Below are 27,793 nucleotides of genomic sequence, written 5' to 3'. Positions count from 1 at the left end.
CAGCAACAAACTGAATGAGAACATGAGAGCCGGGTCAGGACAGAATCCGTAGTCAGGAGGTGCTGATATCAAAATCAGGAGGAACAGAGTCAGAATCGTAAAGATGGAGGGAGATAAAAAAAATAATCCAGGTTCAGCAACAAGAAACAATAGTAGATGGAGAGCAGAGCGGGGTCAGTACACACATAGATGGCGGAGTGTAATTACAACCAGTATCCATCAGCCAGACGGTGCTGCCCAGCCAGGGAGCCATCTATAGTAACTAGATGGTGGCCCGATTCTATGCATGTCCACATAGTATATAGCCCAGCCACGTAGTATATTGCCCAGCCACGTAGTATATAGCCCAGCCACGTAGTATATTGCCCAGCCACGTAGTATATTGCACAGCTACGTAGTATATTGCCCAGCCATGTAGTATATTGCCCAGCCACGTAGTATATTGCCCAGCCACGTAGTATATTGCCCAGCTACGTAGTATATTGCCCAGTCACGTAGTATATTGCCCAGCCACGTAGTATATTGCCCAGCCACGTAGTATATTGCCCAGTGACGTAGTATATTGCCCAGCCACGTAGTATATTGCTCAGCCACGTAGTATATTGCCAAGTCACGTAGTATATTGCCCAGCCACGTAGTATATTGCCCAGCCACGTGGTATACAGCACAGAGCCACGTAGAATACAGCACAGAGCCACGTAGAATACAGCACAGAGCCACGTAGTATATTGCCCAGTCACGTAGCAATGCATCGCTGGGAAAGGAAGATGGCGGCAGGTGCGAGCGGACAACGGAGGGTGAGTATAGCAGGTTTTTTGTTTTTTTTACTATTTTTAACATTACACACAGGGTGCGTTACCCGCGGCATAACGCGGTCCGTTATCGCCGGCATTAACCCTGTGTTAGCGGTGACTGCAGGGAGCATGGAGCGGAGCGCCGGGGACACTGCGGGGAGCATGGAGCGGAGCGCCGGGGACACTGCGGGGAGCATGGAGCGGAGCGCCGGGGACACTGACTGCGGGGAGTAAGGAGCGGCCATTTTCTTCCGGATTGTGCCCGTCGCTGATTGGTTGCGGCAGCCATGACAGGCAGCTGGCGAGACCAATCAGCGAATGAAAAACCGTGACAGACAGAAGGACAGACAGACGGAAGTGACCCTTAGACAATTATAGTGGCAGAGATTATAGGAGCGGGATCAGATATGGATGTAACACGCAGAGAGTCAGGAAGACCATGTTTGCCATTACCGCTACTTCTGAGCGGTCTGGGGAGATGTCCTGGGGGACATTATAGACCCTCTTACACCGGCTTTTCGTTAATGATCGGCTTGTGTGTACATGGTGTCGAGCACCCAATGAATGAGCCAAATGGATCATTTATAGGAGCCGATAAATCATTGCTGCCGGCAGCAGATCACCCCAGGATCTGCACACTCTGAACAATCACAATTTCCATTGGTCTGTGTGAATGAGCCAAGAAAAGGGCCCAGATCGACTTGACTATGGTTGATTAGCGGTCGATCTATTGGTTACTGCTCAAGATGGAGAAATAAGAAGCCGGAGACATCTCCATCATTAATGGGCATCAACCTTGTACGAGTCTCCCGTCCTGATGAACACCCAAACCTGATCATGTTCCCTATTAATACGATAAGAAGTAAAGCAAATGAATCCAATTTCCTTGTAAGACATCACTCATTCAAGGATAAACCCAGGGGCAATGGTGCCCAGATTGGCTCAGGCCTGATCTCGGATGCCGCCACCAGGATAAGGACCTGATCTAGATCTTTACAGACCTTCTTACACTTATGGTAGATAAGATTGCACTGGAATGGGTCCAAGATGTCCAGCTGGAGAATTGTAGGGTAAGACATATTGAAAAGTCCTTCAGTTCAGAAGATCACAGTGTCACCCTTCTCTAAGGAGGCTCATGAAGGAAGCCAGCATGGATGAGGCCCCCGCACGGTCCTGGCTGCCAAGTGTGCGGGGACAGTCTACAAGACGTCGGATGTTATTGGGTGTGACGCTGCAAGGATTTGTGGAGATGGTTTTGGTCTCATCGCTTCCAACCACAGAAATCTCTGCAGCTATTGCCAGAGCAGACCATTATCCGCCCTGAAGGAGGTGTAATACCTGTCCCCATCCTGAGACCTCTCCGGGTCAGGTCATCTGATGGCAGGTACGGACTGGGGCTGAAATTCAGTCCTGGCATTTGGAATCACACAGACCCATGTTGTCCCCGTCCCCAAGCACTAGACGGGATGTATTACTAATATTACCCTGGATGGAGGAAAGGAAGATTTACTACAAGACCAATATTTTTAACTAATTTCTGACTCCATCTGCATCATGATAGTCAATGGCCCTCTCAGAGCATACACCTGAATCCCATTTTGTCGGGGTTCAGTTGTAAGCTTGCTAAATACAGTGCCTTCCCTTATTAAATACACTATTAACGCATACTGCACACAGGGTCTTTTATTATATGCCATGTCTCTCCTTTTATAAAAGGTGTCCTCCCTTTTTACACAATGTCCTCCCCTGTTGTATACAATTTACCATTCTTTATAGTGTCCTCCCTTATAATACACAGCGTTCTCCCTTGATATACACGGTAGAGTTCTGTATTAGCAGGTTACATTGTGAGTGGTGAATCAAGAGTCGGGGCTGAGTGAGCAGCTACAGCCGAGAAGAGACAGAAGTGAGGGAGTGAAAGAAGAGGAGAAAGAGGGAGGAGTGTCAGGAGGACTCCAGAGAGGAAGTGCCATCACTCCAGTGCTTTCCCTATGGAGAACATGCAGTCACTCCATACACAGGACAGCCACAGACTGCAGCAGAAGGGTAAGGAGAGGACACAGACATCAACATCAGATTGTATCACACATTTCACCAGTAGTTCAGGCTCAGCCATGGCGGACGGGCCACAGATCACATTACACGTTCAACAGAAACCGAAAAGTCATAGATGATATTTGAGTAAAAAGCCTGGGGCACAGACTAAATACTGAGGAGTCTGGGGGTGAGAGGGAAAAATGGTCATAACAGAGGTGAGGAAGTGAAAGAGGAAGAGAAGGAGGGAGGAGAGTACAAGGGAGGACTCCAGAGAGGAAGCGTCAACACTCCAGTGCTTTACCCTGTGGTGGGCAGATCAGTGACCCCATAGACCGGGGGCTACAGCCTGCAGAGGGGTGAGGGAGAACGGGCACCAGAATCCGACAACTCACAGATTACACTGCACGTTCACCAGTATCCGACAACTCACAGATTACACTGCACGTTCACCAGTATCCGACAACTCACAGATTACACCGCACGTTCACCAGTATCCGACAACTCACAGATTACACCGCACGTCCCCAGTATCCGACAACTCACAGATTACACCACACGTTCACCAGTATCCGACAACTCACAGATTACACCGCACGTTCACCAGTATCCGACAACTCACAGATTACACTGCACGTTCACCAGTATCCGACAACTCACAGATTACACCGCACGTTCACCAGTATCCGACAACTCACAGATTACACCATACGTTCACCAGTATCCGACAACTCACAGATTACACCGCACGTTCACCAGTATCCGACAACTCACAGATTACACTGCACGTTCACCAGTATCCGACAACTCACAGATTACACCATACGTTCACCAGTATCCGACAACTCACAGATTACACCATACGTTCACCAGTATCCGACAACTCACAGATTACACTGCACGTTCACCAGTATCCGACAACTCACAGATTACACCATACGTTCACCAGTATCCGACAACTCACAGATTACACCATACGTTCACCAGTATCCGACAACTCACAGATTACACCACACGTTCACCAGTATCTGACAACTCACAGATTACACCATACGTTCACCAGTATCCGACAACTCACAGATTACACCACACGTTCACCAGAATCCGACAACTCACAGATTACACCGCAAGTTCACCAGTATCCGACAACTCACAGATTACACCATACGTTCACCAGTATCCGACAACTCACAGATTACACTGCACATTCACCAGTATCCGACAACTCACAGATTACACCATACGTTCACCAGTATCCGACAACTCACAGATTACACTGCACGTTCACCAGTATCCGACAACTCACAGATTACACCACACGTCACCAGTATCCAACAACTCACAGATTACACTGCACGTCACCAGTATCCGACAACTCACAGATTACACCGCACGTTCACCAGTATCCGACAACTCACAGATTACACCGCACGTTCACCAGTATCCGACAACTCACAGATTACACCGCACGTCACCAGAATCCGACAACTCACAGATTACACTGCACGTTCACCAGTATCCGACAACTCACAGATTACACCGCACGTTCACCAGTATCCGACAACTCACAGATTACACCGCACGTTCACCAGTATCCGACAACTCACAGATTACACCATACGTTCACCAGTATCCAACAACTCACAGATTACACCGCACGTTCACCAGTATCCGACAACTCACAGATTACACTGCACGTCACCAGAATCCGACAACTCACAGATTACACCGCACGTTCACCAGTATCCGACAAGTCACAGATTACACCGCACGTTCAGCAAAAACCAACAACTCACAGATTACACTGCATGTCCCCAGAATCCGACAACTCACACATTACACCGCACGTTCACCAGTATCCGACAACTCACAGATTACACCACACGTTCACCAGTATCCGACAACTCACAGATTACACTGCACGTTCACCAGTATCCGACAACTCACAGATTACACCACACGTTCACCAGTATCCGACAACTCACACATTACACCACACGTTCACCAGTATCCGACAACTCACAGATTACACCATACGTTCACCAATATCTGACAAAATGCACATTACACCACACGTTCACCAGTATCCGACAACTCACACATTACACCACACGTTCACCAGTATCCGACAACTCACACATTACACCACACGTTCACCAGTATCCGACAACTCACAGATTACACTGCATGTTCACCAGTATCAGACAACTCACAGATTACACCATACGTTCACCAGTATCCGACAACTCACAGATTACACTGCACGTCACCAGTATCCGACAACTCACAGATTACACCATACGTTCACCAGTATCCAACAACTCACAGATTACACCACACGTTCACCAGTATCTGACAACTCACAGATTACACCATACGTTCACCAGTATCCGACAACTCACAGATTACACCATACGTTTACCAGTATCCGACAACTCACAGATTACACCGCACGTCACCAGTATCCGACAACTCACAGATTACACCATACGTTTACCAGTATCCGACAACTCACAGATTACACTGCACGTCACCAGTATCCGACAACTCACAGATTACACCATACGTTCACCAGTATCCGACAACTCACAGATTACACCACACGTTCACCAGTATCTGACAACTCACAGATTACACCATACGTTCACCAGTATCCGACAACTCACAGATTACACCATACGTTTACCAGTATCCGACAACTCACAGATTACACCGCACGTTCACCAGTATCCGACAACTCACAGATTACACTGCACGTCACCAGTATCCAACAACTCACAGATTACACCGCACGTCACCAGTATCCGACAACTCACAGATTACACCACACGTTCACCAGAATCTGACAACTCACAGATTACACCGCAAGTTCACCAGTATCCGACAACTCACAGATTACACCATACGTTCACCAGTATCCGACAACTCACAGATTACACTGCACGTTCACCAGTATCCGACAACTCACAGATTACACCATACGTTCACCAGTATCCGACAACTCACAGATTACACTGCACGTTCACCAGTATCCGACAACTCACACATTACACCGCACATTCACCAGTATCCGACAACTCACAGATTACACTGCATGTTCACCAGTATCAGACAACTCACAGATTACACCACACGTTCACCAGTATCTGACAAGTCACAGATTACACCGCACGTTCAGCAAAAACCAACAACTCACAGATTACACTGCATGTCCCCAGAATCCGACAACTCACACATTACACCACACGTTCACCAGTATCCGACAACTCACACATTACACCACACGTTCACCAATATCTGACAAAATGCACATTACACCACACGTTCACCAGTATCTGACAAAATGCACATTACACCACACGTTCACCAGTATCCGACAACTCACAGATTACACCGCACGTTCACCAGTATCCGACAACTCACAGATTACACCACACGTTCACCAGTATCTGACAACTCACACGTTACACCACACATTCACCAGTATCCAAACAAGTCAGTCTGTCCCCGCTCCCCCAGTGTCTGATAACTCACAGCCTGTCCATGCTCCCTAGTGTCTGACAACTCACAGCCTGTCACACTTTCCAGTGTCTGACAACTCTCAGCCTGTCCATGCTCCCCAGTGTCTGACAACTCTCAGCCTGTCACACTTTCCAGTGTCTGACAACTCTCAGCCTGTCCATGCTCCCCAGTGTCTGACAACTCTCAGCCTGTCACACTTTCCAGTGTCTGACAACTCTCAGCCTGTCCATGCTCCCCAGTGTCTGACAACTCTCAGCCTGTCCATGCTCCCCAGTGTCTGACAACTCTCAGCCTCTCACACTTTCCAGTGTCTGACAACTCTCAGCCTGTCCATGCTCCCCAGTGTCTGACAACTCACAGCCTGTCTATGCTCCCCAGTGTCTGACAACTCTCAGCCTGTCACATTCCCCAGTGTCTGACAACTCATACCCTGTCCGTGTTCCCTGTTTAGGCTCGGGGATGATCGTCGCTCTCCTGGTTTTCACACTTCTGGAGTTAACTCTTGCCTCTCCAGCATGTCTCCTTCCCGGACGGCCTTTCGTCACGGTGTGGAACGCCCCGAGCAGCCACTGTTGGGACAAGTACGAGGTGGCTCTGGATCTGGACCCCTTTGACATTGTGGTTAATAAGAACCAGTCGTTTGCGGGCAGTGAGATGGTCATCTTCTATATGTCTCAGCTGGGCCTATATCCTTACTATGACAGTGATGGCAACCCCATCAATGGTGGCACCCCCCAAAATTCCAGCCTCACGGAGCATCTGAAGAAAGCTCTTGATGACCTTAATGCAACCATAGTGTCTCCAGACTTCACGGGGGTGGTGGTTGTGGACTGGGAGAACTGGAGGCCTCTATGGGATCGCAACTGGGATAAGAAGTCCATCTACCAGCAGCGATCAGTAGAGCTGGTGAGGCAGCGGCACCCGCAATGGCCAGATGAGAAGGTGAAGAAAGAGGCAAAGAAGGAATTTGAGGACGCGGCTGTAAGGTTCATGGAAGGCACGCTGAACCTGGGGTGCAAGTTTAGGACAGGCGGATTGTGGGGGTTTTATGGTTTTCCTGCCTGCTATAACTATGGCTATAAAAACTCCAGTCACAATTACACCGGAGAATGTCCACCGGTGGAGGTGCAGAGGAACGACCAGCTGGGGTGGATGTGGAGGTCCAGCCGTGCCCTGTACCCCGACATCTACCTGGAAGAGCTGCTGAGGAAATCCCAAGATGTCGGCAGATATGTGAGGCACAGATTAGGAGAAGCTTTCCGAGTGTCCAGTGCGGTGTCCGAGGGGCAGATCCCAGTCCTGCCCTACGCCAGAATTGTCTATACCTACAGCATGGACTTCCTGGAGCAGGTAAGGAGCACACCATGCAGTGCTTGGCATATGGAGCTAATCATATGCCCCCCAAAATTCTTCTGAGAAGCTGCACTCCTCCCATCTTGTATGTTCTTTACTGGATTACAGCAGATTTTGGGGTAATTGAGGATTTCCCTGACTTATCCCCCTGTACTCAGTCATTTCTCAGGTATTGTGGTCTCTTACACCATGCCCCATGTTATTCTACTGGTTGGACGGCGGTGCCATAAAGATGTAATTTTGTGTTTTCCCCATAACCTCATGAACGGTTTGTGTCTCGCCCCTGTGATAATTAGTTTTCAGAAGCCCAATTAAAGGAAATCTCCCTAAGAAGAATGAGCCACATTATTAAGCAGCCACAGGTTTGAAGCAATAAGGGAAAGAAAAAGGATCTCTGCTGCCAAAAAGCGCCACATAGTGCAGTGCCTCGGTCAAGGTATGAAAACATTAGAAATTTCACAGGAACATGAGCGCAATTATCCTACTGTGAAGAGATTTGTGGCTGATACAGAGCACAGACAGCTCTTGCAGAGAAAGGCACAATGAGGAAGGCTCATGCAGATAAATGCAGAATGAGGAAGGTTCCTGCAGTTAAAGGCAGTATGAGGAAGGTTCCTGCAGCTAAAGGCAGAAGGAGGAAGGTTTCTGCCAGACAAATTCATCAGATTAATAAAGTAGCTGTTAAAATGCCATTACAAAGCAGCAGAAAGGTATGTGAAGCTGCTGGAGCCTCTAGAGTCCATGAACCTCAAGGTGTAAGATCCTCCACAGGCCGCAGTTGTGCACAAACCTACTATTTGGCCACCCCTAAACCACGCTCACAAGCAGACAGGTTGTAGTGGCCCCGAGATACATGAAGACTCATTAGAATCCAGTCATGTTTACTGATGATATCGTGCAACCCTAGATGAAGTAGTGGATGGTTGATGGACGGCCACCATGTACCAACAAGGCTGCAACGTCAGCAAGGAGGTGGCAGAGTCATGTTTTGGGCCGGAATCCTGGGGGGAGAGTTGGTAGTCCCTTTGGGCTCCCTGAAGCTGTAAAAATGACCTCGGCAAAGAATATAGAGTTACTGACGATCGCTTTCATCCTTGGTACAAAAAGAAGAACTGTGCTGTCTGCAGCAACATATCTTCATGTTGAGAATGCCCCGGCCCCCACCACAATCTGCAAAGAAACCTCCATCGGTGCTGGCATCAGCACTCAGCACACCCGGACCAGTGCGGGGGCCCTGGACAAACTAGGTAGAACTATGGGCTGTTCATTATACTACATGGATGACTATGGGCTGTGCATTATACTACATGGATGACTATGGGCAGTGCATTATACTACATGGAGGACTATGGGCTATGCATTATACTACATGGAGGACTATGGGCTGTGCATTATACTATATGGAGGAATATAAAATGAATATAGGGGGTGCAGTATACTATATAGAGGAGTATAGGGGTGCATTGCATCATATGGAGGACTATAGGTGCGCATTATATATGGAGGACTATGGGGGTGCATTATACTATATGGAGGATTATAGGGGTGCATTATACTATATGGATGACTATGGGGGTGCATTATACTATATGGAGGACTATGGGCTGTGCATTATACTACATGGATGACTATGGGCTGTGCATTATACTACATGGATGACTATGGGCTGTGCATTATACTACATGGATGACTATGGGCTGTGCATTATACTACATGGATGACTATGGGCAGTGCATTATACTACATGGAGGACTATGGGCTGTGCATTATACTACATGGAGGACTATGGGCTGTGCATTATACTATATGGAGGAATATAAAATGAATATAGGGGGTGCATTATACTATATAGGAGTATAGGGGTGCATTGCATCATATGGAGGACTATCGGCTGCGCATTATATATGGAGGACTATGGGGGTGCATTATACTATATGGAGGACTATAGCCTCTGCATTATATGTATGGTATTGTAGATTTTACAACAGAGATCACTCATGTAATGTAAGAAGTAAAATCTTTGGCATTAGTAACATAGTAACATAGTTAGTAAGGCCGAAAAAAGACATTTGTCCATCCAGTTCAGCCTATATTCCATCATAATAAATCCCCAGATATACGTCCTTCTACAGAACCTAATTGTATGATACAATATTGTTCTGCTCCAGGAAGACATCCAGGCCTCTCTTGAACCCCTCGACTGAGTTCGCCATCACCACCTCCTCAGGCAAGCAATTCCAGATTCTCACTGCCCTAACAGTAAAGAATCCTCTTCTATGTTGGTGGAAAAACCTTCTCTCCTCCAGACGCAAAGAATGCCCCCTTGTGCCCGTCACCTTCCTTGGTATAAACAGATCCTCAGCGAGATATTTGTATTGTCCCCTTATGTACTTATACATGGTTATTAGATCGCCCCTCAGTCGTCTTTTTTCTAGACTAAATAATCCTAATTTCGCTAATCTATCTGGGTATTGTAGTTCTCCCATCCCCTTTATTAATTTTGTTGCCCTCCTTTGTACTCTCTCTAGTTCCATTATATCCTTCCTGAGCACCGGTGCCCAAAACTGGACACAGTCCTCCATGTGCGGTCTAACTAGGGATTTGTACAGAGGCAGTATAATGCTCTCATCATGTGTATCCAGACCTCTTTTAATGCACCCCATGATCCTGTTTGCCTTGGCAGCTGCTGCCTGGCACTGGCTGCTCCAGGTAAGTTTATCATTAACTAGGATCCCCAAGTCCTTCTCCCTGTCAGATTTACCCAGTGGTTTCCCATTCAGTGTGTAATGGTGATATTGATTCCTTCTTCCCATGTGTATAACCTTACATTTATCATTGTTAAACCTCATCTGCCACCTTTCAGCCCAAGTTTCCAACTTATCCAGATCCATCTGTAGCAGAATACTATCTTCTCTTGTATTAACTGCTTTACATAGTTTTGTATCATCTGCAAATATCGATATTTTACTGTGTAAACCTTCTACCAGATCATTAATGAATATGTTGAAGAGAACAGGTCCCAATACCGACCCCTGCGGTACCCCACTGGTCACAGCGACCCAGTTAGAGACTATGCCATTTATAACCACCCTCTGCTTTCTATCACTAAGCCAGTTACTAACCCATTTACACACATTTTCCCCCAGACCAAGCATTCTCATTTTGTGTACCAACCTCTTGTGCGGCACGGTATCAAACGCTTTGGAAAAATCGAGATATACCACGTCCAATGACTCACCGTGGTCCAGCCTATAGCTTACCTCTTCATAAAAACTGATTAGATTGGTTTGACAGGAGCGATTTCTCATAAACCCATGCTGATATGGAGTTAAACAGTTATTCTCATTGAGATAATCCAGAATAACATCCCTCAGAAACCCTTCAAATATTTTACCAACAATAGAGGTTAGACTTACTGGCCTATAATTTCCAGGTTCACTTTTAGAGCCCTTTTTGAATATTGGCACCACATTTGCTATGCGCCAATCCTGCGGAACAGACCCTGTCGCTATAGAGTCCCTAAAAATAAGAAATAATGGTTTATCTATTACATTACTTAGTTCTCTTAGTACTCGTGGGTGTATGCCATCCGGACCCGGAGATTTATCTATTTTAATCTTATTTAGCCGGTTTCGCACCTCTTCTTGGGTTAGATTGGTGACCCTTAATATAGGGTTTTCATTGTTTCTTGGGATTTCACCTAGCATTTCATTTTCCACCGTGAATACCGTGGAGAAGAAGGTGTTTAATATGTTAGCTTTTTCCTCGTCATCTACAACCATTCTTTCCTCACTATTTTTTAAGGGGCCTACATTTTCAGTTTTTATTCTTTTACTATTGATATAGTTGAAGAACAGTTTGGGATTAGTTTTACTCTCCTTAGCAATGTGCTTCTCTGTTTCCTTTTTGGCAGCTTTAATTAGTTTTTTAGATAAAGTATTTTTCTCCCTATAGTTTTTTAGAGCTTCAATGGTGCCATCCTGCTTTAGTAGTGCAAATGCTTTCTTTTTACTGTTAATTGCCTGTCTTACTTCTTTGTTTAGCCACATTGGGTTTTTCCTATTTCTAGTCCTTTTATTCCCACAAGGTATAAACCGCTTACACTGCCTATTTAGGATGTTCTTAAACATTTCCCATTTATTATCTGTATTCTTATTTCTGAGGATATTGTCCCAGTCTACCAGATTAAGGGCGTCTCTAAGCTGGTCAAACTTTGCCTTCCTAAAGTTCAGTGTTTTTGTGACTCCCTGACAAGTCCCCCTAGTGAAAGACAGGTGAAACTGTACAATATTGTGGTCGCTATTTCCTAGATGCCCGACCACCTGCAGATTTGTTATTCTGTCAGGTCTATTAGATAGTATTAGGTCTAAAAGTGCTGCTCCTCTGGTTGGATTCTGCACCAATTGTGAAAGATAATTTTTCTTGGTTATTAGCAGAAACCTGTTGCCTTTATGGGTTTCACAGGTTTCACTTTCCCAGTTAATATCCGGGTAGTTAAAGTCCCCCATAACCAGGACCTCATTATGGGTTGCAGCTTCATCTATCTGCTTTAGAAGTAGACTTTCCATGGTTTCTGTTATATTTGGGGGTTTGTAACAGACCCCAATGAGAATTTTGTTACCATTTTTCCCTCCATGAATTTCGACCCATATGGACTCGACATCCTCATTTCCTTCGCTAATATCCTCCCTTAAAGTGGACTTTAGACAAGACTTTACATAGAGACAAACCCCTCCTCCTCTCCGATTTTTACGATCCTTTCTAAACAGACTGTAACCCTGTAAGTTAACTGCCCAGTCATAGCTTTCATCTAACCATGTCTCGGTTATTCCCACTATGTCAAAGTTACCTGTAGATATTTCTGCTTCTAGTTCTTCCATCTTGTTTGTCAGGCTTCTGGCGTTTGCAAGCATGCAGTTTAGATGATTTTGTTTTGTTCCAATCTCCTCGCTGTGGATTGTTTTAGAAATGTTCTTACCTCCCTTCTGAGTATGTTTTCCTGGATCTTCTTTGTTCAAGTCTAATGTTTTTCTTCCCGTCCCCTCTTCTTCTAGTTTAACGCCCTCCTGATGAGTGTAGCGAGTCTTCTGGCGAATGTGTGTTTCCCAGGTTTGTTGAGGTGTAGTCCGTCTCTGGCGAGGAGTCCATCGTACAAGTAATTCACACCGTGGTCCAGGAATCCGAATCCTTGTTGTCTGCACCATCGTCTTAGCCAGTTGTTTGCATCAAGGATCCTGTTCCATCTCCTGGTGCCATGCCCGTCTACTGGAAGGATAGAAGAAAAAACTACCTGTGCATCCAGTTCCTTTACTTTCTTCCCCAACTCTTCAAAGTCTTTGCAGATTGTCGGTAGGTCCTTCCTTGCCGTGTCATTGGTGCCAACATGTATCAGAAGAAATGGGTGGACGTCCTTGGAGTTGAAGAGCTTTGGTATCCTATCGGTCACATCCTTGATCATCGCACCTGGAAGGCAGCATACTTCTCTTGCAGTTATGTCCGGTCTGCAGATGGCTGCTTCTGTGCCTCTCAGTAGTGAGTCTCCCACCACCACCACTCTTCGTTGCTTCTTGGCTGTACTTTTTGCTGTCACTTGTTGCTGTGTGCCCTTTTCTTTTTTGCTTGCTGGTATTGCTTCATCCTTAGGTGTGCCATCTTCATCCTCTACAAAGATTTGATATCGGTTCTTCAGTTGTGTGGTTGGTGATTTCTCCATGGTCTTCTTGCTTCTTTTGGTCACATGCTTCCACTCATCTGCTTTTGGAGGTTCTCTGACACTTTTTTCACCTTCTGTGACCAGTAGAGATGCTTCTGTTCTGTCTAGAAAGTCTTCATTCTCTTTGATGAGTTTCAAGGTTGCTATTCTTTCTTCCAGACCCCGCACCTTTTCTTCTAAAAGGGCCACTAGTCTACACTTCTGACAGGTGAAATTTAATTCTTCTTCTGGTCGATCTGTGAACATGTAGCACATGCTGCAGCTCACCATGTAGGTTGTCACATCTGCCATGTTGCTCCTAGATCCTGCTGACTTGTACTATACCTATATTTATCTGCTGTATTTGTGCATCGTGACTTGTGGTATGTGTTAAAGGGGCCCACTGAGACTCTTTAGCATGGTGCCCATGAAAACCTGGAGCCAGCCGTGTACTGAGTCATTGGCTGTTACAGGCATAAAAGAAACCCATGGTGTGTTCACCACCCTCCCCTGACCTCAGCGCTATAGAGAACCTTTGGAGGATCCTCAGCAGAAGATCTATGAGGGTGGGAGGCCGATCACATCAGAGCTGCAGCTCTGGGGGCGATTCTGACATCCGGCAAAGCAGGAATTCAAGCAGAAACTCTCCAGAATCTCACAAGTTCAGTGGAAGCCGAACTGTGGAGGTGAAATCCCAGAGGCTCCGATGTGACCTGGACTCGGCCTTATGAAGCTTCCGATGTGACCTGGACTCGGCCTTATGAAGCTTCTGATGTGACCTGGACTCGGCCTTATGAAGCTTCTGATGTGACCTGGACTCGGCCTTATGAAGCTTCTGACGTGACCTGGACTCGGCCTTATGAAGCTTCCGATGTGACCTGGACTCGGCCTTATGAAGCTTCCGATGTGACCTGGACTCGGCCTTCTGAAGCTTCCGATGTGACCTGGACTCGGCCTTATGAAGCTTCTGATGTGACCTGGACTCAGCCTTATGAAGCTTCTGATGTGACCTGGACTCGGCCTTATGAAGCTTCTGATGTGACCTGGACTCAGCCTTATGAAGCTTCTGATGTGACCTGGACTCGGCCTTCTGAAGCTTCCGATGTGACCTGGACTCGGCCTTATGAAGCTTCTGATGTGACCTGGACTCGGCCTTATGAAGCTTCTGATGTGACCTGGACTCGGCCTTATGAAGCTTCTGATGTGACCTGGACTCAGCCTTATGAAGCTTCTGATGTGACCTGGACTCGGCCTTATGAAGCTTCTGACGTGACCTGGACTCGGCCTTATGAAGCTTCTGATGTGACCTGGACTCGGCCTTCTGAAGCTTCCGATGTGACCTGGACTCGGCCTTATGAAGCTTCTGATGTGACCTGGACTCAGCCTTATGAAGCTTCTGATGTGACCTGGACTCGGCCTTATGAAGCTTCTGATGTGACCTGGACTCGGCCTTATGAAGCTTCTGATGTGACCTGGACTCGGCCTTCTGAAGCTTCCGATGTGACCTGGACTCGGCCTTATGAAGCTTCTGATGTGACCTGGACTCAGCCTTATGAAGGTTCTGATGTGACCTGGACTCAGCCTTATGAAGCTTCTGATGTGACCTGGACTCGGCCTTCTGAAGCTTCCGATGTGACCTTGACTCGGCCTTATGAAGCTTCTGATGTGACCTGGACTCGGCCTTATGAAGCTTCTGATGTCAGTAATGTGACGTCTAACGCTGCAGATCCCACAAGTCTCCGATCTCAGCTCTTTACAACCTGGAAAATGTCCGGACTCTCGTTCTGCAGAAGAATTCGCTGCTTTCTGAGGTTTTTACTTCTGAAATAAATCCTGTCCTTATTGGGAGTTTTGTCCAATAAATGTGATTTATCCTGTAATGTTCGATGATTGGACATTATACGACTCAGCTGCGTCCAGGAAAATCAGAGGACACTAGAATTTGTGGAATAATTTGGGGCACTGTTTAAGTAGGTTGCCGATGCCACCCGACTTTTGGCCACAATCACGGTTCCCATGCCAGCTGTCCATGCACTCTGAAGGTTATTTTGCACAGCTATCCCTTCCTGATCCCTCTTCTCTTATGCTATGGTGCCTGCGTCGGTGTCAGTCTCCACTTTAGTTCTGACGTTTCATTCATGAACCAGGAGGCTCAGGATGGATACAGCTAAATTCCCTCCCATACAGGAAAGTGAAATGAATCATTGGATCACACAGAATGTCTGTGACCAGTAAGATGCAGAAACTAAAAATAATGAACTGGAGTATAAGTTGGTATGCGTGCACACCTTGACGCTGGTGGGACGCCTTTGGTGCGTCTTTAGATCTGTTATTTATATGCACCTTTGCTTTTTCAGCAGGGTATTTGCTCATTTTTTTCCATCTTGGGTTTTGTCAGAGAGATAGAGTTGTATAATGTGAAGTCAGGATTTTTCATGCTGATACATAGCATTTATTGATCCACTTTTTTGTTAACCCCGAAGTTTCAGTGTTTTTCTTTCCCCCACAGGAAGATTTGATCCAGACTATCGGACAGAGCGCAGCTCTAGGAGCCGCTGGGGTCATCTTATGGGGGAACTCGGACTACAGCTCCAGTAAGGTGAGTGTCCCAGTATCGAACGGTCAGTCTCAGGGACTGAAAAGAGAAATAGTGAAAAAAGCTTATCTACAAGTGCTTCTCACAAAATTAGAAAATCATTAAAAAGTGAATTTATAATATATGAATGATAAAATAATCAATCAAACTTGCGCTAGGAAATGCATGCAGATGAAGCCCAACAATATATATATATATAAATAATTTACCTGATGGGGAGGAAATAGCACTAATAGATGTAAAGTTGCTTGCATATGGATATAGGTGCACTATTCCAGGTCTAAAGGTAAAGACAAGTAGATAGATGTATTCAGTGTATTCAGGAATATAAACCCTCTAAAACAGCTATCTGAAGTACTAATCCGAATCTAGCAATGAGGTAATTCCGTCCTCATAGAAGCACATACAAAGCTAACTGGGAAAAAGTCATACCTGCCGAAGGGTACACACGCGGTGAAAGTACCAGATGCCAGTGCGAGCTGTTGAATACTTAGCTTCGCTGGTCTTGCGAGGATTAGAGTTGCTGACGGAGGTTCACGGCGTTCTGTCCCGGCCGGTGACAGCCGCCTGTATCGGAGGAACGTGTGTAGAAAGCGCGCCGCGCTCGGCAACGCTGAAGATGGCAGGACCTGCGTTCAATTCGGGTCACGTGTCCGGTATGTCACGTGGTGCCCCTGTCGGCGGTACGGAGCACTGTGGGAGCCAAGATTAACCAACCAACGCGTTTCGGAATAACACGGATTCCTTCTTCAGGGTAGGCTCCCGCTGTGCTCTGCTGGTTTATATAGGTTTGGCTCCCTACCTTGTATCAATCAAAGGCAAACAATTCAACTCCATTATTTAACCCCTTGGGCTTAAGGGTATCCAATTCAAAAATAAGTCGGGTCTCTTCCCTGGACATTTTTTTAATATAATCTCCATTACGCCAGTCTTTGTGGACTAATTTGATCCCGGTTACCTTTGTTCCATTTATAGAGCCTCCGTGGTAAATTGCAAAGTGTTTGGAAAGGGGATGCTCGTCATATTTCCTCTTAATATTCCGTAGATGTTCTTGAATCCTCCTGCATAGGGGGCGTTTGGTTCGCCCCACATACAACTTTTTGCAGGGGCACTCGATTGCGTAGACAGCTCCTCTGGTAGTGCAGGTAATAAAATCAGTAATTTCTACTTGTGTGCCATTGCGGGATGTTATAAATTTCTGTTTAGTTAAATGCAACGACTTACACATCTTGCACTTCTGGCATGGAAAGAAGCCTGTTATAATTTGTTTAAAAGGGCCCATATATTTCAGTGTTGGAGCTGGGCATCGCACAGTAGGGGCAACCAGAGAACCCAGATTTCGTGCTTTTCTAAAGACAAAACGGGGAAAGTTTTGTAATTTATCCCCAATAATTTTATCATCTTGTAAAAGAAACCAATATTTTTTAACGATCTTTCTCAGAATCTGGATGTTAGAATTTTATTGTATAATAATTGGAATAAATATTTTATTATCACTCTCATTAGGATTATTCTCCGTCTCAATCTTATCAGTGATGAGTTGCTCCCTAGGGATGCTGCTGACATCGTTCCTAGTTTCCAGCAAATATTTATGGTTATATCCCTTCTTTGCAAATTTCTCTATAAAAATATCCGATTCATCAGTAAAGTCAGTATGTCTGGAGCAGTTCCGATTTATCCGCATAAATTGGCTACGTGGGACATTAAGTAGCCATCTTGGAAGATGGCAACTATCCATGGAGATATAGCTGTTTGAGTCCGTTGGTTTGCTATATGTTCGTGTCTGAATTTTTCCGCTTTCAATAAAAATATTTAAATCTAAAAAATGAATACTCTCTTTATTAGATATTGCTGAGAATTTAAGATAAAAATCATTAACATTAAGTGTATTTAAAAACAGGTCCAGTGAAACATCATCACCTTCCCATATAAAAAGGACGTCATCAATAAAACGAAGCCATAGGGCCAGGCCCGCGCGCAGATGTCCCTCCTGGTAGATGTGGAGCTCCTCCCACATGCCAACATAGAGGTTAGCATAACTGGGCGCGAACCTGGTCCCCATAGCTGTGCCCCACTGCTGGGCATAGTAGTTCGCCCCATATTTAAAAACATTGTGTGTTAAAATAAAAAGTGCACAATCACTTAAAAAATCTACTTTTTGTGTAGAAAAGAGTTGTGAAGAATTTAAAAAATGCGCCATTGCTGCTATACCTTTCTCATGTTGAATAACCGTGTATAGCGAGGTTACATCAAGCGTGCCCAGTATATAATTTTCCTTCCATTGTAACTTATTGAGGATTTGTAAGACATGTTTACTGTCTTTAAGATGAGATGGCAACGTTGGGACTATTTTTTGTAAAGAACAATCCACATAATGTGATAAATTGGAAGTAAGACTTCCAATACCTGAGATAATAGGACGGCCTGGAGGATTAGTGAGATCCTTATGAATTTTTGGAAGATGGTAAAAAACAGGTATTCTCGGATGTGGAGTATAGATATATTCAAATTCTCGTTTATTCAGTACACCATCCTCCAGGCCTTTACTCAGAAGCATCTTTAAATCCTGTATAAATAGTGCTGACGGATCATTATCCAATTTCTTATAAGTTCTAGTATCTCCAAGAAGACGACATGATTCCTTATCGTAATATGATTCGTCCAAAATGACGATACCTCCCCCTTTGTCAGCCGGACGGATCACTATTTCTCTTCTCTGTTGTAGGCCAGATATGGCTTCTCTTTCTTTCTTTGAGAGATTATATTTAAATCTGGAGCATTTTTTCTCACTGACATTTTTTATGTCATTAATGACGTTCTTTTGGAATACTTCAAAGGCCTCAGAGTATTCATTCAGGGGGTTAAATGTCGATTTAGGCCGTAAACTAGTATATGTATCCAGTTGTACATCATTATTAGGAGAAATTACTAAAGCACAATTCGTAGAAGTTTTTTTAAGAAAATATTTCTTTAAAGCTAGCTTTCGCATAAATTGCTTAATGCCAATAAAGGCATGAAATTTATCAAATCTGGCGGCTGGGGCATATTTTAGGCCTTTTCGTAACAGTAAAGTTTCGTTGTCCTTTAATGTATATTTACTAAGGTTATAGATTTTCTGTGTTTCATCATTTATTATTGCATTCATTTTCTTACGTTGTACCTTCTTTTTTTGGGCGAATTTCCCCGCCCTACAGCCCCTGTACCGTTTTTTCTTTGTCCCAATTGAAAAAACGGATTAGTGGTTTTTTGGGGGGCTTGATGTTGTTGGGATATAATATTTGTTAACATCGTTCCGCTGGTATGTGGTTCTGGTGAATTATTAACGGGCGAGTCAGTAGTAGGATTTAGGACATCAAAACGATTCTGTATTACTAATGGTGTAACTATGGTTTGGGAGGTGTCAGTAGGCTCTCTGTCTGCAACATTGGTGGAAGTAGAATCTCTTAGAGAGTTACTCGGGGCTAATGTCTCATAATTATTGGGGATAAATTACAAAACTTTCCCCGTTTTGTCTTTAGAAAAGCACGAAATCTGGGTTCTCTGGTTGCCCCTACTGTGCGATGCCCAGCTCCAACACTGAAATATATGGGCCCTTTTAAACAAATTATAACAGGCTTCTTTCCATGCCAGAAGTGCAAGATGTGTAAGTCGTTGCATTTAACTAAACAGAAATTTATAACATCCCGCAATGGCACACAAGTAGAAATTACTGATTTTATTACCTGCACTACCAGAGGAGCTATCTATGCAATCGAGTGCCCCTGCAAAAAGTTGTATGTGGGGCGAACCAAACGCCCCCTATGCAGGAGGATTCAAGAACATCTACGGAATATTAAGAGGAAATATGACGAGCATCCCCTTTCCAAACACTTTGCAATTTACCACGGAGGCTCTATAAATGGAACAAAGGTAACCGGGATCAAATTAGTCCACAAAGACTGGCGTAATGGAGATTATATTAAAAAAATGTCCAGGGAAGAGACCCGACTTATTTTTGAATTGGATACCCTTAAGCCCAAGGGGTTAAATAATGGAGTTGAATTGTTTGCCTTTGATTGATACAAGGTAGGGAGCCAAACCTATATAAACCAGCAGAGCACAGCGGGAGCCTACCCTGAAGAAGGAATCCGTGTTATTCCGAAACGCGTTGGTTGGTTAATCTTGGCTCCCACAGTGCTCCGTACCGCCAACAGGGGCACCACGTGACATACCGGACACGTGACCCGAATTGAACGCAGGTCCTGCCATCTTCAGCGTTGCCGAGCGCGGCGCGCTTTCTACACACGTTCCTCCGATACAGGCGGCTGTCACCGGCCGGGACAGAACGCCGTGAACCTCCGTCAGCAACTCTAATCCTCGCAAGACCAGCGAAGCTAAGTATTCAACAGCTCGCACTGGCATCTGGTACTTTCACCGCGTGTGTACCCTTCGGCAGGTATGACTTTTTCCCAGTTAGCTTTGTATGTGCTTCTATGAGGACGGAATTACCTCATTGCTAGATTCGGATTAGTACTTCAGATAGCTGTTTTAGAGGGTTTATATTCCTGAATACACTGAATATATCTATCTACTTGTCTTTACCTTTAGACCTGGAATAGTGCACCTATATCCATATGCAAGCAACTTTACATCTATTAGTGCTATTTCCTCCCCATCAGGTAAATTATTTATATATATATATATATATATATTGTTGGGCTTCATCTGCATGCATTTCCTAGCGCAAGTTTGATTGATTATTTTATCATTCATATATTATTTCCCTGTTTTTTCCCCCCTATGTGGTAAGGGGGTAACTTGCTGCTGTTTTATGCTGCATCACCAGCGCCGCTACATTATTTGATATAAAAAGTGAATTTATTTCAGTTCTTCAATACAAAAAGTGAATCTCGTATATTATATAGAGTCATTACACACAGAGTGATCTATTTCACGTGTTTATTTCTGTTAATGTTGATGATTATGGCTTACAGCCAATGAAAACCCACAAGTCATTATCTCAGTAAATTAGAATAATTAACAATAAACACCTGTAAAGGCTCCTAAGAGTTTATAAAGGTCCTTAGTCTGTTTCAGTAGCTCCACAATCATGGGGAAGACTGCTGACCTGACAGATGTCACTGACACTCCACAAGGAGGGGAAGACACAGAAGGTCATTGCTAAAGAAGCCGGCTGTTCACACAGTGCTGTATCCAAGAATATTAATGGAAAGTGGAAGGAAACAGTGTGGTAGAGAAAGGTGCACAAGCAACCGGGATAACCGCAGCCTGGAAAGGATTGTTAAGAAAAGGCCATTCAGTAATGTGGGGGAGATTCACCAAGAGTGGACTGCTGCTGGGGTCATTGCTTCACCACACACCGATGTATCAGGACATGGGCTACAGGTGTCACATTCCTTGTGTCCGGCCACTCATGACCAATAGACAACGCCAGAAGCGTCTTACCTGGGCCAAGGAGGAAAGAACCGAACTGTTGTCAGTGGTCCAAGGTCCCAGATTCTGGAGGAAGAGTGGAGGCCACAATCCAAGCTGCTGGAGGTCTGGTGTGAAGTCTCCACAGTCAGTGATGGTTTGGGGGTCATGTCATCTGCTGGTGTAGGTCCACTGTGTTTTATCAAGACCAAAGTCAGTGCAGCCGTCTACCAGGAGATTGTAGAGCACTTCATGCTTCCCTCTGCCGACACACTTTTTGGAGATGGAAATGTCATTCTCCAGCAGGACTTGGCTCCTGTCCACACGGCCAAAAGTACCAATACCTGGTATAAAAACAACAGTATCACTGGGCTTGATTGGCAGCAAACTCCCCTGACCTTAACCCCATAGAGAATCTATGGAGTATTGTCAAGAGGAAGATGAGATACCAGACCCAACAATGCAGACGAGCTGAAGGCTGCTATCAAAGCAACCTGGGCTTCCATAACCCCCCAGCAGGGCCACAGGCTGATCGCCTTCATGCCACGCCACATTGATGCAGGAATTGATGCACAAGGAGCCGCGACCAAGTATTGAGGGCATTTACTGATCATACATTTCAGTAGGGAACATTTCAGATTTTACAATCATTTTTCAAGCTGGTGTTATAAAGTATTCTAATTTACTGAGATAATGACTTTTGGGTTTTCATTGGCTGTAAGCCATAATCATCAACATTAACAGAAATAAACACGTTAAATAGATCACTCTGTGTGTAATGGCTCTATAGAATATATGGATTCACTTTTTGTATTGAAGAACTGAAATAGATTTACTTTTTGATGATATTCTTATTTTGTGAGAAGCTCCTGGATAGCGGCAGCTAGCTTTAAGACGCATTTGAAACGCACTGCCCCATACTTCATTATGTGATATTTTTCTGCCATTACTATTTTAAAATACATTTTCTAATAAACATTTTGGATTTTATGAAGCTGGAACATTTCCTCTTTTTCATATTGGCCGCACGTTCCGTGCTTCGGCGACGCCATATGCCTCTATAGGCGAGCCGGTTTCACCATTTTTTTTTTCAGTCTAGGGGACTCTCTGCCTTCCTGCTGTGGGGCCCAATTAATATAATTACTGTCCGTGCCGGTTGCATTTGCTGCCTGCGAAGTCCTTGCAGTATAGTAGCACAAGTTCTGTCCTGATTGTCGGCTCGTGTCCCTCTTTTATCACAGGAAGCCTGCCTCGCCGTGAAGTCCTATATAGATGATACATTGGGGATGTACGTGGTCAACGTGAGCAGCGGCGCCTTGTTGTGTAGCCAGGCTCTATGTACCGGGAATGGACGCTGCGTGCGACGTGACCCCTCTTCTGAGGCTCAGCTCCACCTGCACCCAGGAAGCTTCAGTATCCAGAAAAAGCTGCATAGTGGAGGCTTCTGGGTCTCTGGACAGGCCACAAAGAAGGACCTGTTATATATGGACACCCACTTCCAGTGCCGCTGCTATCCTGGCTGGAAGGCGGAAGACTGCTCGCAAAGGACAGAGCCCTGAGCACCGGGCCCCAAAACACCAGGAGACCATTACAACACTGAGTGGGGAACATACAACCAGGATTGGACTGGCCACAAGGAACAGGAGAATCCTCCGGTGGGCTCCAGTGAAGGCGTGCTCATGAGAAGGGTTATTACACAATTTGCAGAAAAAAAGGTATAATCTAATCATTGATTAAACAAGCCAAATTAACATTACATAGAAGCTTTTGTACATTTGTGTACTAGGTCAGGGCTGGATGTATCTGAACAGTGGGCCCAAGAATCAGTGTTATTGGTGGGCCTTGGCCAACCCAGCATAGCACTGACCAAACACAAGGGGCCAGGGGTTATGCTATAGAATGTAAGCCAGCACCTGATTGGCTGATCAAGAAGGTAAAAAGAGATGAGGAACCAAGATCACCAGATCACCGCACAGTACAAGTATACAGAAGGCCACATGGATCCACGGGGAGAAGCCAAATGGTTTCTTTCATGTGAAAACTTGAAACTGATCCAGTAACAAAAAACGCTTCCTTCTCACATGACAGAAAAACGGATGGCGAAACGACGGATCAGAGTACCATAGACTTCAAGGATAAAAAACGGATCTAGCGGAAATCACTTGTTGTTAACAAGGCAAAGTTATGTCTGCACAACGCACTGATTGATTGCTGCTGGATCAGTTATAACGGAGGAGTAACGGACATGTGAACATCGCCTCAACCTCCAGAGCTGCGTCACTGATCTAGGATTACATATTGTCTGATAATCCAGTCACACCCAGAGCTGCGTCACTATTCTGCTATTATCCTCCAATCACACCCAGAGCTGCGTCACTATTCTGCTCTTATCAGCCAGTCACCTCAAGAGCTGCTGTCACTATTCTGCTGTCTTATCCTCCAGTCACACCGAGAGCTGCAGTCACTACCCTGCTGTCTTATCCTCCAGTCACACCCAGAGCTGCGTCACTAATCTGCTCTTACATTCTGTCTTATTTTCCAGTCACCTCCAGAGTTGCAGTCACTATTCTGCTGTTACTTCATGCTTTATCCTCCAGTCACCTCCAGAGCTGCAGTCACTATTCTGCTGTTACATCATTCCTTATCCTCCAGAGCTGCAGTCACTATTCTGCTGTTACTTCATGCTTTATCCTCCAGCCACCTCCAGAGTTGCAGTCACTATTCTGCTGTTATATCATGCCTTATCCTCCAGAGCTGCAGTCACTATTCTGCTGTTACTTCATGCTTTATCCTCCAGTCACCTCCAGAGCTGCAGTCACTATTCTGCTGTTACATCATTCCTTATCCTCCAGAGCTGCAGTCACTATTCTGCTGTTACTTCATGCTTTATCCTCCAGCCACCTCCAGAGTTGCAGTCACTATTCTGCTGTTATATCATGCCTTATCCTCCAGAGCTGCAGTCACTATTCTGCTGTTACTTCATGCTTTATCCTCCAGCCACCTCCAGAGTTGCAGTCACTATTCTGCTGTTACATCATTCCTTATCCTCCAGAGTTGCAGTCACTATTCTGCTGTTATATCATGCCTTATCCTCCAGTCACCTCCAGAGCTGCAGTCACTATTCTGCTGCTACATCATGCCTTATCCTCCAGCCACCTCCAGAGCTGCAGTCACTATTCTGCTGTTACATCGTGTCTTATCCTCCAGCGCTGCACTCAGTATTCTGCTATTACATTCTGTCTTATACTCCAGTCACCTCCAGAGCTGCAGTCACTAATCTGTGATTACATATTGTCTTAGCCTCCAGTCACAGCCAGAGCTGCAGTCACTCTTCTGCTTACTCTCATTCTCTAGTCACCTCGTGTACGGTCACGTGACGATACGACTGCGCTCTCGGTCTCGGTCTTCACGTTGCGGCTCAGGATTTGTGCCGTCTGTTCGGCTACGTTCCCACAATCAGGAGCTAGCAGCGCTTTGGACGCAATGTATTTTCGCGGCGTTCTAATCACACAGGTAAATCCACCTGTGGTCACTGAACAATGCGGAGTCACCTCGTCCAATACATTCTGTGGCTCATAAACCTGCACCGCAGGATAAATAGGAGATTTCTATAGATCCATCCACTGTGCTTCTAATGTAGAACACAGCCTTGGTTTGGACGCAGAGCGGGTGTGCTGGGTCCAGAACGCTGCCATTCCTGATCGTGGGCACATACCCTGAGGCTGCGGATGTTGGACGCACACAGAGGTCTCCGTCGTGTGACCAGATATGTGACAGGCTCGATGTTTTGGGGTACATGGTGTTACCACGCGTTTCACACTCATCACGAGTCTCCTGTGTCCGGAGAGAACTAGAAGACACGGTGGCGGCTCCATGGTGAAGTCCTGGTGAGAAGAGATGGCGTAGAATCCACTCACCTGGGAGGGTGCGGACCAGGCACAGCTCTGATGAGGGTGGTAGTTCAGCGGTATCCTCACACTGCGCCTCCCGTTACAGCCAACAGCGCGGCTCATTACAAGTGTGAGGCACAAAATAAGAAAACCGTCAGTATGGAGACGAAGGTGAGAAGCTGCAGAAAACAGCCAGCGATTATCACCAGCAACGCGTTTCACAGCAGACCCGATTTCTCCCTCAGTCGATCACACAGTGAAGCAGAAAACGCCTCGCAATCCGGTCATAAACATCTCGCCGTCCGGTAATAAGCGCCTCGCCGTCCGGTAATAAACGTCTCACCATCCGGTAACAAACGCCTCGCCCTCCGGTAATAAACGCCTCCCCCTCCGGTAATAAACGCCTCCCCCTCCGGTAATAAACGCCTCGCCTTCCGGTAATAAACGCCTCGCCATCCGGTAATAAACGCCTCGCCCTCCGGTAATAAACGCCTCGCCATCCGGTAATAAACGCCTCGCCCTCCGGTAATAAACGCCTCGCCCTCCGGTAATAAACGCCTCGCCATCCGGTAATAAACGCCTCGCCCTCCGGCAATAAACGCCTCGCCATCCGGTAATAAACGCCTCGCCATCCGGTAATAAACGCCTCGCCATCCGGTAATAAACGTCTCGCCATCCGGTAATAAACGCCTCGCCCTCCGGTAATAAACGCCTCGCCCTCCGGTAATAAACGCCTCGCCATCCGGTAATAAACGCCTCGCCCTCCGGTAATAAACGCCTCGCCATCCGGTAATAAACGTCTCACCATCCGGTAATAAACGCCTCGCCCTCCGGTAATAAACGCCTCCCCCTCCGGTAATAAACGCCTCCCCCTCCGGTAATAAACGCCTCGCCTTCCGGTAATAAACGCCTCGCCATCCGGTAATAAACGCCTCGCCCTCCGGTAATAAACGCCTCGCCATCCGGTAATAAACGCCTCGCCCTCCGGTAATAAACGCCTCGCCCTCCGGTAATAAACGCCTCGCCATCCGGTAATAAACGCCTCGCCCTCCGGTAATAAACGCCTCGCCATCCGGTAATAAACGCCTCGCCCTCCGGTAATAAACGCCTCAACATCCGGTAATAAACGCCTCGCCCTCCGGTAATAAACGCCTCGCCCTCCGGTAATAAACGCTTCTCCATCCGGTAATAAACGCCTCGCCCTCCGGTAATAAACGCCTCCCCCTCCGGTAATAAACGCCTCGCCCTCCAGTAATAAACGCCTCGCCCTCCGGTAATAAACGCCTAGCCCTCCGGTAATAAACGCCTCGCCTTCTGGTAATAAACGCCTCGCCCTCCGGTAATAAACGCCTCGCCCTCCGGTAATAAACGCCTCGCCTTCCGGTAATAAACGCCTCACTCTCCGGTAATAAGCGCCTCGCCCTCCGGTAATAAACGCCTCAACATCCGGTAATAAACGCCTCGCCCTCCGGTAATAAACGCCTCGCCCTCGGGTAATAAACTCCTCGCCCTCCGGTAATAAACGCCTCGCCCTCCGGTAATAAACGCCTCGCCCTCCGGTAATAAACGCCTCGCCCTCCGGTAATAAACGCCTCGCCCTCCGGTAATAAACGCCTCACCATCCGGTAATAAACGCCTCAACATCCGGTAATAAACGCCTCGCCCTCCGGTAATAAACGCCTCAACATCCGGTAATAAACGCCTCGCCCTCCGGTAATAAACGCCTCGCCATCCGGTAATAAACGCCTCGCCCTCCGGTAATAAACGCCTCGCCATCCGGTAATAAACGCCTCGCCCTCCGGTAATAAACGCCTCGCCATCCGGTAATAAACGCCTCGCCCTCCGGTAATAAACGCCTCAACATCCGGTAATAAACGCCTCGCCCTCCGGTAATAAACGCCTCGCCCTCCGGTAATAAACGCCTCGCCCTCCGGTAATAAACGCCTCGCCATCCGGTAATAAACGCCTCGCCCTCCGGTAATAAACGCCTCGCCCTCCGGTAATAAACGCCTCGCCCTCCGGTAATAAGCGCCTCCCCCTCCGGTAATAAGCGCCTCGCCCTCCGGTAATAAACGCCTCGCCCTCCGGTAATAAACGCCTCGCCCTCCGGTAATAAACGCCTCGCCCTCCGGTAATAAACGCCTCGCCCTCCGGTAATAAACGCCTCACCATCCGGTAATAAACGCCTCAACATCCGGTAATAAACGCCTCGCCCTCCGGTAATAAACGCCTCAACATCCGGTAATAAACGCCTCGCCCTCCGGTAATAAACGCCTCAACATCCGGTAATAAACGCCTCGCCCTCCGGTAATAAACGCCTCGCCCTCCGGTAATAAACGCCTCGCCCTCCGGTAATAAACGCCTCGCCCTCCGGTAATAAACGCCTCGCCCTCCGGTAATAAACGCCTCGCCCTCCGGTAATAAACGCCTCAACATCCGGTAATAAACGCCTCGCCCTCCGGTAATAAACGCCTCGCCCTCCGGTAATAAACGCCTCGCC

The 27,793-nt window shown here is 46.4% G+C and overlaps 1 protein-coding gene across 1 annotated transcript; it reads left to right on the top strand.

Annotated features, from left to right (window-relative positions):
* The first annotated feature begins 2,675 nt into the window (after nt 1-2,675).
* LOC138647196 (hyaluronidase-1-like) lies at nt 2,676-23,166 on the top strand. Its single transcript, XM_069736041.1, has 4 exons — nt 2,676-2,840; nt 6,802-7,700; nt 15,905-15,994; nt 22,645-23,166. Exons 1-4 carry the CDS (start codon nt 2,786-2,788, stop codon nt 22,960-22,962), a joined length of 1,362 nt encoding a protein of 453 aa, XP_069592142.1. The 5' UTR covers nt 2,676-2,785; the 3' UTR covers nt 22,963-23,166.
* The last annotated feature ends 4,627 nt before the right edge of the window (nt 23,167-27,793 follow it).

This window comes from Ranitomeya imitator, chromosome 8, assembly GCF_032444005.1.
Source record: "Ranitomeya imitator isolate aRanImi1 chromosome 8, aRanImi1.pri, whole genome shotgun sequence".
Taxonomy (NCBI): Eukaryota; Metazoa; Chordata; class Amphibia; order Anura; family Dendrobatidae; genus Ranitomeya; species Ranitomeya imitator.
Note: the sequence above shows the minus strand (reverse complement) of the source record. Positions and strands in the feature narration are given on the sequence as shown.

Excerpts from the sequence above, each read along its gene's own strand:
- LOC138647196 (XM_069736041.1), top strand. The coding sequence starts at position 2,786 with ATGGAGAACATGCAGTCACTCCATACACAGGACAGCCACAGACTGCAG. Across the intron at positions 2,841-6,801 it reads CCACAGACTGCAGCAGAAGG|GCTCGGGGATGATCGTCGCT; the intron begins GTAAGGAGAGGA and ends TTCCCTGTTTAG. Across the intron at positions 15,995-22,644 it reads CGGACTACAGCTCCAGTAAG|GAAGCCTGCCTCGCCGTGAA; the intron begins GTGAGTGTCCCA and ends CTTTTATCACAG.